Source organism: Chiroxiphia lanceolata, chromosome 3 (genome assembly GCF_009829145.1).
Source record: "Chiroxiphia lanceolata isolate bChiLan1 chromosome 3, bChiLan1.pri, whole genome shotgun sequence".
Classification (NCBI taxonomy): domain Eukaryota; kingdom Metazoa; phylum Chordata; class Aves; order Passeriformes; family Pipridae; genus Chiroxiphia; species Chiroxiphia lanceolata.
In genome coordinates this window covers 14,779,121-14,793,667 of record NC_045639.1, presented here as the reverse complement: position 1 = coordinate 14,793,667, position 14,547 = coordinate 14,779,121, and the positions used below count along the sequence as shown (strand labels likewise).

The 14,547-nt window shown below is 39.1% G+C and overlaps 1 protein-coding gene across 2 annotated transcripts in view; it reads right to left on the bottom strand.

The window, feature by feature from the left end:
• The window catches only part of LOC116785147 (follicle-stimulating hormone receptor), an 87,407-nt gene extending 77,041 nt beyond the window's left edge, over positions 1 to 10,366 (bottom strand). For both annotated transcript variants that reach the window (XM_032684397.1, XM_032684398.1), the window contains exon 1: positions 10,188 to 10,366. In XM_032684397.1, coding sequence (XP_032540288.1) covers positions 10,188 to 10,339 — 152 coding nt within the window. In that variant the 5' untranslated portion in view covers positions 10,340 to 10,366. The remainder of the gene's footprint in view (positions 1 to 10,187) is intronic.
• Between the last annotated feature and the right edge of the window lie 4,181 nt (positions 10,367 to 14,547).

Sequence of the window (14,547 nt, the reverse complement as noted above, 5' to 3'; positions counted from 1 at the left end):
TTTAAATTACTGACTGTAACACTGCTGTGAAATGCTGCTCTTCTAATACAGTGACAGAGACTGAAACAAAAAAAGTACAGAAATGGAGAAAGTGGAAAAGGTGATGATGCAGAGGTACCAGGTCAATAAAAACGCATTTGAGAGGAAAAAACCCTGAAACTATATGCATTACTTGGACATTAAAAAATAGTAGAGTTATGACTTTCTCTGCTGATAAATAGCTATTAGACAGAAATATGAATGTGCAAGAGGTAATTTTTTTTAATTTGTTATTTGGAAAAAAGAAACACACTGCCATAGGAGTACAGTCTGGTGATGAAAAATGTCCTAAAGGGGCTAAGCCACTGATTTGTTACCTTGTACTCTTGGGAAATTCCTTCTGTCTTCCAACCCATAGCTTTGCTGTTTCTGTAATGGATAAAATTATGTTTATATACTTAACAGGAATGTTGTGAAGTCTGTTAGTATTTATAGGAAACTTCATGAGCCCTCAAAAAGTCCTATCATTTCCACATGGTCCGTTAAAACAGTTAAAATCTTCCCTAATAATTTTAAATAAATTTAAGCAGTTGTTTACCTATTTCATTTGTGCTTTCAACATCCACTTTATTTTTCCCCACAGTGGTTTTCTGTCTACCACGATAGCACAAAGTCCTGAATCTGCAAATACGTGCAGATGGGCAGTTTCACACCTACGATTTGTCCCACTGGGAGGCAGTGGAGATGCGTGGGCAAGCAATTAGGATGTGTACGGATGCCAGAGGAATCAAATCCTGGATTTTCTTGCGGGGTATTCCCTCACAGGGGCTACTAATGCTGATTTCAAAGGACTGAAGAATGAGGTCTGGGCTTCATCTGCCATGGCAACAATATACTGCAGATAGGAAATTACAGCTCATGGGATTCGGATACAGTGAGTATTTCCCCCAACCAGTAATTCCACCTAGAGAGAGTTGTTCTACCAGGGCATTTCTGGGTTTGCTGTCATTTTCTGGCACGTTTGTACTTCTTTTATGACTCTCCACTTGCCAAAACAAGAAAAGCAAAAAATTTACACGTAAGCCAAGGAAAACCTTGGGGACAAGACAAGATTTTTAGCATCAACACGCTGTCTTTCCAGAGTATGTGGGGTTTATAGCCTCTCTTCTTATACCTTGCTTGTTCAGAAATTTATGTGTGTGTATAAATATTCTTGCTGGGAGACTGGACTCCAAGGAGAGACTCTTCAGAATTGATTGCTTCCCAGTAGTTATCAAGAAGGAAAAAATGGATTTGGCTGATGTGTGCTCCTTTTTTTAAAACCTATGGAGAGACTGGATCTACCAGAGCAAGCAGCACAGGTGGTGCTTCCACTGCTGGAGACAGATGTGCTTTCCTACCTTGGTGAGTGTCTGTGGCTCCCACAGGTATGAGTGCTTCTCATTGCTCACTTACAAAGGGTCTGTCCTCAAAAATGCCTGTTGGGCTACTAAAGGCAATAGACTAATATATTTATATCATGTGATGGTACAAGCCAAGAAAGACATTCTGAAGGTAAGCACTGAATTCCAAACCTCTCAAAGTAGGCAGGGGTGTTACACCAGGGATCATTTCTAAGCACAAGGCCTTGAAGAGAATGTAAACCATTGAAAGGCTTTCGGAAGGTGCGTAAAGAATACCATTATAATTCTTAGTCTGCCCACGTGACAATCCTTTTCAGTGAAGAAAACCAACCTCAAATAACTATATATCACTTCTTTCCATTCCATGCTCCTGGTTTTAGTAAAAAAAGCACAGGCAGACCGTCCTTCCTTCCATTGTTACTCTCTTCCACGTAAGCCTCGGCCACCTTAACAGTTGCAGCTATATATATGTGCTACTGTTTTCCAATGTCATATTCTTTGCCTGGAGCCAAACTCATGGAGGAAGAAGTTAAACACAGACACCCCGTGCACATTCACAGGTGTGTGCACACATGTTGTTCACTTCTTGGGCTAGGATCTTGTTTTGGGGTAAGGATGAGGGAAGACAGCTTTATAAATATCCCATTGCATCCTAAAATTTTATGATTAGAACATAAATACAGTACACCAGAAACTCTCCTGAGAAAACAAGCATCACTTTCTTTTCCAGTCTTCACGCCGTCAATCCAGTTCTTCATTGCATGCTACTATTTCAAATTAAAATTATCTGCTGACCTTCATTTGAAGGTATATTCCCTCTTTGCTCTGCTGTCAAACAAAAGATGAATCAAACATTGAAAACTTGGAAGTTTTCCCCACTGCATGCTTATGCACATAGTGTTTTTAGAAAACCACTGAAGATTCACAGATTTCTGACAAACAAATATTTGCTAATTAATTCCAATTAACTGACTGTATTTGGACAAGGATTCATATCAGAAAGTACATCCTCATGTATGTAGATATGGGGAAACTTTATGTCAATAGGACGTTTACCGGAATAATGCTACATGGAAGTTCACAAAACAGGATTTCCAGGCAAATATGCTAAAATGCTGATTAGTAAATGCATTCTTGAGTAGATAAGAGAGCAGAGAGAGGTGAAAGCTTCATCCTGCAGCTCACCTAGCAGGTATATATTTAAAATTGAGGCTGTCCTGTCCTTACCACACTCTAAATAAGTTACATTTAAGGATACAGCATTATTCAGCTAGTCCAGGAAAAGACAGAGGCTCAGCAAGCTCAATATACTTAAGAAAAACAAAGACTCATTCAGCTGAGTTGGGTTAGATACTGTTTTCATTCCACTCAGACATGCATTTCTCTCTGCATATAATAACAGTCTGTAAATTCTCCTCTAGCTAACAAGGAGCAAATGCATCTGAGTGGCTTGATAAGGTAGTGGGAGATAAGAACTATCCATACCTTCGAGGCTGAGCTGAAACACCTAAGGATAGTTGGAGGAAAACACTGAGCAAAAGTAAACAAATCACAAGATTTCCGGACTCTAGACCCTCAAAAGCAAAGAAACTGCATCTGAGAAAAAGGCAGAAATTTGGTTCCGTATTATAGTGTGTGGAAGAAGACAATTAGAAGAAATAATTTTCTGTGCTCTTATGTGAAATTCAGGCTTGACTCTGACCTATAATTTGAAATAAGCTTCATTTTAATGACTTAAATTTCACTGCTAATAAGAGCAGTCCAATCAAACTACAGGCAAAGTGTGTGAAATAATTTACAGGTTTTGTCTGAAAAGGTCAAGGTCTTAAACAAAGAAAAGTGACTTTTCCTACCAAAGTGCTTGCCCCTCACTGTGTAAAACTAATAGACTGCTATGAAAAATAATACCTGTCTTTTGTGCCCAAAGTATCTTGTTTACCAGACACACACACACGCACACCACACACACACAGTCGTTACCAATCAGCTGCTGCCAAAATGAACGACACGTGGCTGACAGAGGTCCCCATTGCCAGACTGTGAAAATGAACCGAGTTCTTTCCACTGAAGTTAATGAAGCTATGACAATTTAAATCAACTGTGAACCTACCCCAATTATCTTTTAACTTGCCTGCACAAGAACTTGGGAAAGTTAAGCAGAACTAACTAAAATGCCATCAAGACAGAAGAGAGTGAGGCATGAACACTGCATGGATTTCTTTGGCTCCTCAGTTGGATGTCTAACAGGTTTGTTTATTTTTCTTTGGCAGATAATTCTGTTTGGCTTTACAGGACCCCCTCCTGCATACAAACTGCTGTACCCTTCAGGATGTATATTCACTTAGTGTCTCTCCTCTGTGCAACTCTTTTCCCGTTTTTTGCGGTATTTCTCATCCACTCTCTTCTTTCACTCTTGTTAAACTCTCACATAAGCAGTGTTTTCAATGACATGTCAGCCCAATGAGATCACTTTGGCGTCTGCCAAGGAAACCCTGGAGCTGCACAGCAGACTTTCTCCTGCTGGCTTATCAGGTTTAACATTTTGTGGTTGATACTCTTCTAGACGAATGCGATTTGGAGCTTTTCAAGATACCTCCCACTGGAGATCTCCAGAAATCACCTCAGAAATGTTTCTGGGATTATCAAGTGTTTGAGAACCTTTTTAAAAATTTTATTTTTTTTAAAGTGGCATGGCCTGGAATATTGAAGGAGATAATAAGCTTTATTCTTCAGGACTGCAATTCTGATATGAATCCGTTAAGGGCCTGATCCAGAAACTGATTAATTCAAATTCCCAAGCTGCCATTTATAAACCTGAGTGAGAAGCTGAAAGCGTACTGCATGGACAAATGCAGATACAGGGATAACAGATGAGCTGTCCTGGCTTGATGGTTCTTACACTACAGGAGCTTGTACCCTGCTGGGCCAGAATATGAGGAATACACACACACATCCCCCTTTCTGCATCTCTCTCTGCACGAATACCCTGAGCTCCCTATGTAAGGGATGGGAAGGAAACTCAGTGAAGCTGAGACAGACACACATAAGCACTTTAGTGTCATTCAAACTCATAAAAGCACCCTTCAAAACTTTTCCCTAGAGCTCTATCTATGCTCTGCTCTCCCAGCTAGCCATAATCATCTTTGAGTATCAATAGGATTTCCTGTACCAGTGTCCCTACATAGAATGACAGATGAATTTAATACATTTTAATATTAGGCAAGAAAAGGCAACAAAGTCTGAAATACAGCGTTTAAGTTCTGTGGAGTGAAAACTGATGAGTTGTGAGAAACTGTTGTAAGGGGAGTAAATAAAGATAGGAAATCATCCACAGTGTTGAAGTTTTAGCCTGACATACCATTCAGAGCAAAGGAAATTAACTGCTGCATGACACCAGTGAATTCATGAGTCCTCAAATCTGCTTTGTATGCATGTTGTTGTCGGAAAAGTAAAAGGTAGACCTCCATCCTATTTTGTAATGTGCTCTAGGCTTACTAACTTCTCAGTTTGGACCACATTTTAGTTTAAAACTACTTATTTCAGATCTTACTGGGGCTTTTCTTTCCTGCTGTGCCTCTGCACTAAACCTTCGTATTAACAAGCTCGCATCTCATGAATAACATTACTGTCAAGCTCTCCTAGGTTTTAGCTATATCCATGACTTGAATGGGGAGACATCCAAATGAAGACACCATATTTGAGACAAGAAAATGTAACACCTACAAATGATCAGTTTAATCTTCCAAACACTTTAGAAAAATATTAATTATTATGTTGTTTAACAAGCACGTTTTGATTCTTTGTAGGAAACGAAGCAGATCAAAGCTAAAATATCTGTTAGTCTTTGTTTCAGGACATGGAGATGACAAGTCCAGGAACCCATTCTGCCTGGTATCAGATGTGTGGGGATGTGTTACATGCTGGTTTGCATGTGTGTGTGTTTGTGAGAGATAGAAAGAGCTGGAAAAGCCAGGGATTATACACTGGGAGAATCTCTCTGCAGCTGAACCCAGTGAAGGGCATCAACTTGGTACTCTCTCAATGCTGCATAAAAACAAAATCAAGTCTTGGCTTTCACTGTTTCCCTGCAAAGAGCTCAGTGATTTAACAAGTATGTCTTGCCATTAAATTTTAAGTGAATGCGTTTTCATTTCAAAGATACATTATATGCATATGCAGACATCTATATACCTTCAGACTTGAACATACATGCATCAAACTGCAGATCATACTAGTAACGTGAAGTCATGTGTATGTATTTATTTATAGCACCATGAGTAAGCCAGCAGAGTACTGCACTGCAAAGCAGCTCCTATTGTGTGCAGCATACCTCCTCGTGTTCAAAAGCTCCTGAAGCTTTAGGAACTGAATGTTTCTATAGAGATATATATTTCGTCATTTATACTAGCTGAGGATCTGTCCTGCAGAGTTTATTATCCTTTTGTGTAATTTTCTTCCTTTTCTTCTTTTTCCCTTTTATGATCTGCTTATTTCTTTTTATCCTCCCAATTAAAATATCAGAGTCCAGAGTAAGTGTTGGATCACTCCACTGATATACAGACAGCAATTGTACAGCACCTCTATAGCTTTCTACTTCAAAGTATGAATTGATCATAAATTCAGGGCGAGAAGAATGTAACCCTAAGAGATGCAAAATTGGTTTGAATTAAAAACTAATAATATTAAAAAAGGCTTTAGCTAGCATGTAGTATGTTCTCCGTATGCTCTGCTGTGAAAATATTCTCATCCCCTTCTGCAAATATGTGGATTTATTGATTAACTCTATGATTAACCTCCATAACACAGGGAATTCAAAGTTTCACGAGTCTTCATTTCCTTAGTTTACTTTATCCTCTCTGCACCTTGTCTTTCTTAGGTTGAGTTCAGTCCGCCCATATAAACACCTGAGCAAAACTGTAGTTGTTCGCAGGTTTCAGTGTAATTTCAACTTTAAGTGTGAAAGAATAAAAAATTTCCTAATTGCAGCTGTCAGTGACAGTGCTGCAGGTATTGTTCACATAATTTGCAGCTTCTGTCGCTGGGAAGTGCATCTGACTCACCCCGTACATAACACAGAACTTGCTATTTCAAGGCAGCCAATGTTTTAGTGCTCAGACGTCTACTCAGCCTTGACTTGATAATCTAAAATAAATATCCTTGAGCAATTGTACAAAAACACCTATGCAGCAAGCAAGTAAAAACCCTGCTGTTTATAGTTTGCAGATGCTTGAGAGCAAACACTCTATATAATATACTTCTAAACTGCTCTGACAATGGCTAAACTGCCTCACAGAACCATAGAATCATGGAATCATTAAGGCTGGAAAAGAACTCTGAGATCCCTGAGTCCAAAGATTAATCTAGCACCATCATGTTCACCACTAAATTATGTCCCCAAGTGCCACATCCACGTGTCTTTTGAACACTTATAGGGATGATGATTCCATCACTTCCCTGGGCAGCGTATTCCAGTGCTTGACCACCCTTTCAGTTAAGATATTTTTCCTAATATTCAGTCCAAACTGCCCCTGGCACAACTTGAGGTCATTTCCTCTTATCCTGTTATTTGATGACACTCAAATATTTCTACTGAAAGTAGTTTGTTAAATCTTAAGAAGGATCCCTTCTGAGAATAAGTTTTTTGTTTGCATTACAATCTCAAAGCAAGACCTCTAATAACTAAAATGAAATCTTAGTGAATACTGATGATGGATTACAAAGCTTGACATTACATTTTAAAACTGGTATAAATCTTCAAGGAGCAAACTGCCTTCGGTTACTACTGAATCATCCCTCCCCTCTTCCCCAGAGGCAATTAACAGTTAGTACTTTGAGACAGAGGAACATACATTTCCCACCTGAACTTTTGGCCTCTGGTTTCTAATGGATTGACTCCAATTCTCTTAGGCATTTTGATATCTATAAGAAAACCCAAAAAAATTCTTCTATCCAGCCAAAGATAGAACAAAAGCAAAACAGCTAATAACCACAGACTCCTCTGCAAACATTCAGAACATGCCAGCTGCAGAGTGCTTGCAAGTCTGCAAAAAGCAATGTACAGACCAAGCTGTAACTATCCCCTCATGAGATTTTGGCCTGTGAGTGAAAAAGTAGATGCAGCAGCAAGAAGAGTAATGAAACCGTATGGATTCTGATTCCTGCTCTGTTTCCACATTGTAAGTACAGAATGAAATCACTCACTGTAAGAGCTTACCAGCCTTCCCTTTTGCAATAACTTTGCTAAGGGAGATGCTAATCCAACTAGGATGAAAACCCTGTCTCATGTACCATGCTGCAGAGCTCATGTTCACTGTTGTGAACTATAACTGTGGAGTGTAAGCTCTCCCTGAGGGGAGAAAGAAACCCATCACAGCAGCACATGACAGTGACCAACTCTCGAACACTAAAAGATAATAATAACAATTAAAAAATCAGCAATGGCAAAGAGAGAATGGTTAGTGAGAGCCATGTTTTTATCTTTATCCTGAGTTTTCCTAGCAAGTGACAGAGCTGGCTGCCACATGCCAGTGTCCCTACTTCAGAAACAGATGTAGTGAAATAGAAACACAGAGCAACAAGTGAGGCTTATTAGGCTGCTGTTCTCAGTCCAAAGTATTCACCAGTATGTTATTCAATATTTTAAAGACACTAGGAAAGGACTCTAGCATAACTTAGGAAAGCTATCAAGGCCACGTAAGGGAAGGTGAGGAGCTTTTAGTGTACTGAAGAAACCCTTCTCCTTTACATCAAATGAAACCAGACTGCATTCAGCACTTCCACAATGATCTCTTAAGTGAAAAAAATACCTTGCAGGAGCTCTACGTACCAAGAAATCACTGCTTGTGCCCTGTACAGGGTTCTTAGACACTGTGGCCTTCTGTGCTCAATTTGCTACACTGATTTTAAAACCCTTTTCAGTCATTGAGACTTTTTGAGGAAACATAAAGCAAGCTTTTTCTGTTTCCAAGAGTGCACCTTCAACGTCATCTGGAGCAGTAAAACCTATTTTAGTCACCTGAATCACCCCACTGGGCACTCAACAGAGAGATTGCAGAGGAAAACACTTTTCTAGAGTTCCGCTTTGATCCTGAAGGAAAAATCTAACATTTATCTGTCACTTAGCTGTTCAGGTAACGTATCTGAACGTATTACTAATTCTAAGGTTTGGTATATTCAAAGCAACTCTAGGCAGTTTTCAAATTTTTAAGCCATGCTGAAATCAGTCCTAGGGCTATACTGATTGAATGGGATCAGAATTGCTTCCTGAGGAACCAAAAGCTGGTTTATTTTGTGAGAGAGAAAGTGAGAAGAGAGCCAAGTTGGGAGATTCTAACTCCAGTATTTGCACAGCACTGCCAGAAGAAAGCATTTGTTTCCTGTTTTCAGTCACACTAATGTCTGCCTGTTTCAGAGAATACATACTTATGCTGAAGAACCCACAAATTAGCATCCTCAACAAACCCTTGAGAAGTTAACAAGGAGAGAACAAACCCCATTTTGCTAACAGGTGCTTTTCAGTGATACTCTACTTCTTCACAGAAATAATTAAAAAAATGCTTTTGCTTAATCCCGAGAAGGCAGACCTTAACTGCGTAATCTAAAGAAACAATCAAAGCAAAATTAAACAAAATTAGCAGTATATGCCTGGAGCACAGTTCACTCAGGGTTTAGATGACCTACATCACAGATGGATTATTTTTCCCTCTAGTTGTGAGAATGATTTAAACTTTTATTGACCTTTTGTGGTTAACTCAGACATTTCTCTCAAGTTTTCACCGCAGTCTGCTTACTCAATGAGCATAACAGCTCCTCCTTCTGTACAAAACAAAACTTCTGCCCTAGAAAAACTGTGGCATAGTAACTATGTGCAAAATTGGAACAGGGGTATATTTTTCCAACTAGTGACATATCCTTCTTCATTGTATCCTCCCTCCATCTTGCTACTCGACATTAATCAAAGGCTTTATCCAGGACTATCCTTTTGTTTTTGCTTTAGGTCGTAACAATGTAAGACAGCTGTGGGTGTAGGCAAGGGGTGATATAATTTGTTTAAAAAAAAATTAAAATGAAAACTGTCGCTTGCACTGTTACATATTTGCCTTTCTGTAAATGCGTTTGCTCGCCTGTGCTACTTACACAGAAAACAGCTGCCATACACTATTGCTTACACTACCTTATGGAAAACAAAGAGCAACTTTAAGATAGATAAAACTCATTCTCTAGTAACTCAGTATGGTATCTTCACACTGTTCACTCCCTCCAGCTGCAGTCGTGCTGCTCCTGATGGAGGAGGATTGGTCTCTGTTCATCAGAATCCTTTCTGCAATGCCTTTGTGATTTCAAAAAGAAAACATTAAGTTTCTTCTTGGTAAATGAGCACAAACCTTCGGAAACCTCCTGCAGTACAAACACAAATGCTCATCATCAAGTTGTTTAGGGCAGACAAGTTGCACTACACGTTCTGACAACACTGAAGCAAGCTGTAAAGAAAGCTTAGACTTTATGCTTCAAATTAGTGTCACAGCACCAAGGAAGCTTGTTCAAAATTTGGTCTGCACTTCGCATTATAACATGCTATATTGTTTCTTAACAGAGATCTTAAAATGAGCACGATCAGAGAAATGGAGAGGAGCTTCAAGATGTAATTAAGTGAGCGTTGAAGGAAGGGCTTTGCTTTGCAAACATCCAGCATTAAGTCTTCCGAGATACTCCCTATAAACCTGACCTTTGGTTTGCCAAGCAGCAGTTTGTTTCGCGAGCCAGCAACAAGGCTGCTGCTGAGAACCATCCCCTTGCCCTACTTACAGTTCGGTGGTGTTGGCAGGGATGTCCCGGGGAACATGGACCACCTTGCTTTCCTCACAAATGAAGACCCTTCCCATGCAGCGACAGGCGTGGTGCTGGCATCCCAAGCAGCCCACCAGGAAAAACAGCAAACAGGCAAGGACTGAAGACATCTCTGCCTTCACATCTGTGCCTGTCTCCTTCATATCAAAGGGAGGAATGCAGAGACCTCCCAGACCAACTCCCTGGATAGAAGATCCGCCTCAAAAGCTGGGACAAACCATGTGCCCCTTGGGGGATGAATCCTCAGCAAGTTTCACTTCACGACCCCAGATTCTTTGTGCCCTTAGAGTAGGAATAGAGGTGAGCAATGCTGATTTTCCATGACACAAGTATTTTATATTTAAAGTGGTGTTGAAATCATGGGGCCCAACTGTATTAACCAGGGCTCTTTTAATGCAGTGGGTATCTGCCCTGTGAAAAGCTCCTTCCTCCTCAGCCACATGTATTTTTTGGTAAGACCGAAAGTGACAACAAAGCATTTTTACTTTATACAGCCCAGACACTTTTGTCCCTGAAGGAGAAACACCCTATTTGTTACAGTATTTATGCTCCACTTCATGGATCCAAGAGTCCCTGTTTTTGTATTCCTCCTAGGCAAAAGACATGTTATTTTTTATGTGGTATATAATCTATTTGATAGATTAAAAGCTCTACAACCCTCAAACCAGAGCTAAATAACATAACTTTTTTTTTTTTAGCTGTGATTATTCTTCATGCACTTGCTGATTCATCTCCTTTTTATTTTGGTACCTTTATAGGAACCCAAGCAGAAGATGTCACAATTCCAGTAATGTCTGTGGACTGGTAAACTAATTTCATCATCTGGAAAAGAAATCCCAGAAATATGCCAAATGACTATTTGTAACACAACAGGAGCAAAACAGCTTCAAGGATATCATCAGAAGGCCTGCATGTTGAATTCTAAGGACTCTTTGAGTCCTTATTTGTTATGTTTACTATTTGACTGAGCTAAAACATCTTGTTACAAATATTAATCCTGGAGGAAGGGACCTTGTGAACTCTTTGCTGTTGCTGAGTCATGCTGCGCCAGTCTATTGTCTGGAACCAGGGTTACTCTACAAGACGCCTGAAGAGAGCATTTTGACATAAAGGTGGGGGGTTGTTTGTTTGGTTTGATGGTTTGGTTTGTTTTTCTTTTAAACTGTAAATAGCTGTTTCAGATACACAGCTCTTATAAATCGTATGCATTTTAAGTAAGTGAGGGAGCCACAGGTGATTCTCCTGAACTTGACTCACATTTCTTAATCTTGTTAAAATCTGCTGTTAACTTGTTTTTCTTTTTTTTTTTTTTTTCTTTTAATGGCCGGTTTTGTTTTCTTCTTCCGTAATCAAAAAGCATAAACACGTGAAATGAGACAGAAGACATCACCTTTTCTCTGAACCGTGCTGACCAAAAAATTCCATCCTTCTCACCTTTAAAATAAGCCTCATAATGCAGATTTTCTGAAGGGAACTAATTAAGATTTTAAAAGGAATTAAAGTAATTCTTCAAGTTATCTTAAAAGCTATCCCAATTTTACCAAACATCACTAAATATTTGTTATTTTCCCCCCAGCCATTTGAAGTTACTCAAGATGAGAAGAGCAATATTCAAACAAAAAAAGGTAAGAAAAAATCATGACAATCTCTTTTTAACAATGGTAAGCCTATAATGAATTGCAATAGTATTCTTTTAATTGTCTGTGTAAAACACTGTCCATTTTGCTAATGACAGTGACTGCCAAAAAAAAGACTTTCTAAAACATAAGTGACTTTTTTTTCTCATATCTCTCTATGCTCTTTCCTTTGAAAGATTTTAGACCTACAAGGTCTTCTGAAATAGGTAAATCTTCAGTTGCCTTCATACTCAAAATGATATAAAATGCAGAATTGCACCCTATGATCAAACAAATTCCCATTTAGTAAAATTTTGCTGTAGCCCATTGCAAGTTGGAACACTTCAGGATTTAAACAAATGCCAGGAAGACAATTCATTTGAGGCTTTTGGAGTTTTGTCTTTTCAACAGAAGACTCTAGCTTCTACAGTTGTAATCTAAAAGCAGACTGGAATTCCCCCCTCCGCCCCCCAAAACACAAAAGGTGAAGCTTGAGAAATGTACAAAGCACAAGAATATTTAATTACAGAGGAATTTAAGCCATATCTCTTCATCCTGAAATACATCCATATAAATGGTCATGTTATACTGATGAAATGGATAGTAATATTTATGACATAGTTTAAAAAGTGGTAACATTCTCTGAATGTCAAAATAGTTTTCACTGATATGAAGACATTTCAATTTGATTAACTCTGGGTTTTATATATCAAACCACAAAGTTTCTTTCAGATGATTGTAATAATTCTTCCATATGCAAAAGTAAGGAGATCAAAAAATACCACTGGGGCTACAAGATGTCTTTGCAATTATTAGTGACTTCCAAAACTATAACAAGTATACTTTAATTTAATATGACTAGTAAAACATAGGTGTTCTAAAACATCAGGTCAGGTTCAGTAGCAAATCATGAGCTTAATGAAGAAAAATTCAATCCTTCTAACTTTTGATTGGAGAGGCCATTTTATCAGTACAGTACATATTGCTTCATTTTCATTTACAAGAGTTAAGAATGAGATGACAATTATTAAGTCATAAAAAAGTCCCTCTCAGACCAGAAGTTTCTCTTTTAATACTGCGGAGATAAGACTTTGAAGGAAATATGTAGTTATCATTACATTTAATAAAACCAGACTAGTATGCTAAACAGAACTGACATTTCATTCATACTAGAGCAAGCACTAATTCAACACCACACTAAAACTATCTGAGAATAAATGAAGATTCAGAAGGTTGTCTGAGTTGTTTTATACATATGATCCAAGGCCTTAAAGAACATACTCTGGTGTCTATTAATGTTTTGACCTGTGAATGTCTCTCCTAATTTCTTTATACTACTATCAAATGGCACACAGTCACATCATTACAGTCCCCTGGATGGAGTAATCGGATGGTGATTCTCTCACTACCAGTTCAGAAGCACAGCTGTGTCCTCTCAGGAAGAACATCCATGTAAAAGAGGGGGAAAAAACCACTTCCTGGTCTCTTTCTGGGGAGGTTGCACTCACAAGTCCTTCTTGAGTGCCATGATTGCAGCTACAACCATGCCTGAAAACCCAAAGGACCTGTTGCAGATGATCCATGACAGGCACTTAAAGCTAGTCCTAAATATGCCCCACATCTTTGTGCCATCACAGGGTTTCATACTTCTTCCTCATTAGCTTCTTGAAAGCAATGCAGGTGGCAGACTCATACCTGCCCCAGCTACACACGTTGACACCTTCAGAGCATCATGTGCTGGGAGCAAGGACCTATCTCATGGAGATGGCTGTGATGCATTGTCTTTGAGATTCTTACTGTTGAATGTGTAAATGCAGAGATGATGGTGCTTTCAGATATTTACAAGAGCCTTATCTTTGCATCCATTTGCAGAAGAACTATGCTCCAGCTGGCAAATTGGTCTTGAGAGTGTAAACTGTTTTCCTGAGTAAGAAAACAGAAATTTGCCCAAATTGAAGTACTGTAGCAACTGACATGCAATTAAGTGAATTATGACAGATATTCAATGATGACATTACAGATTATGAAATTAGATGGCATCTGGGACAGACAGTTAATTCAAGGTTATATAGTCACCAAGGAATCTTTTTTTAAGACAGTGGTAATAGAGTCTGGTTGATAGGACTGGCCTCTAACATCAACATTGGACTCTAAAATTAGCTTTGGTCTAATTCTGTGAGCACTAAGCCAGAGGAATAAAAGGGTTCTACAAACCCCATCCTCTGCCCAAGCAGCAGTGCCGGTCCCAGGCCACTCCGTCACCCAGATTAGTGAGGTTACAGAGGAAATTAAAATGAGCCATCCCTGCTCTCTCTCTCTCTCTTGCCCTCAATAAACTTGCTCCAAATACAACTCTAAGTCCTTCCACTACAGTGCAGACGTGGTCAGCTCAGCATCTAAATCCAGCTGTTGGAGGTGTGCGAACAGGTCTTCTTAAGGCAGGAAGCTCACCAGGTGCTGGAGTGCATCAACCTACGGGCAAGCAAGTTCACAGCAGTGTCTGCTTTTGTTTCTGTCTTTTGAAACACAACATGACAGCTAATTAAGTAAATACTGTTTTCACTGATGTTTCCCAGCCTTAGAGTTGTGTTTAATTACCGAATACCACTTTAACACTGGCTTTGCTTAACAATAAGCATTCTCTAAAATTGTGTAGGCAAATAAATCACTTGTATGAACAAATGACATAAAAACCACATCCA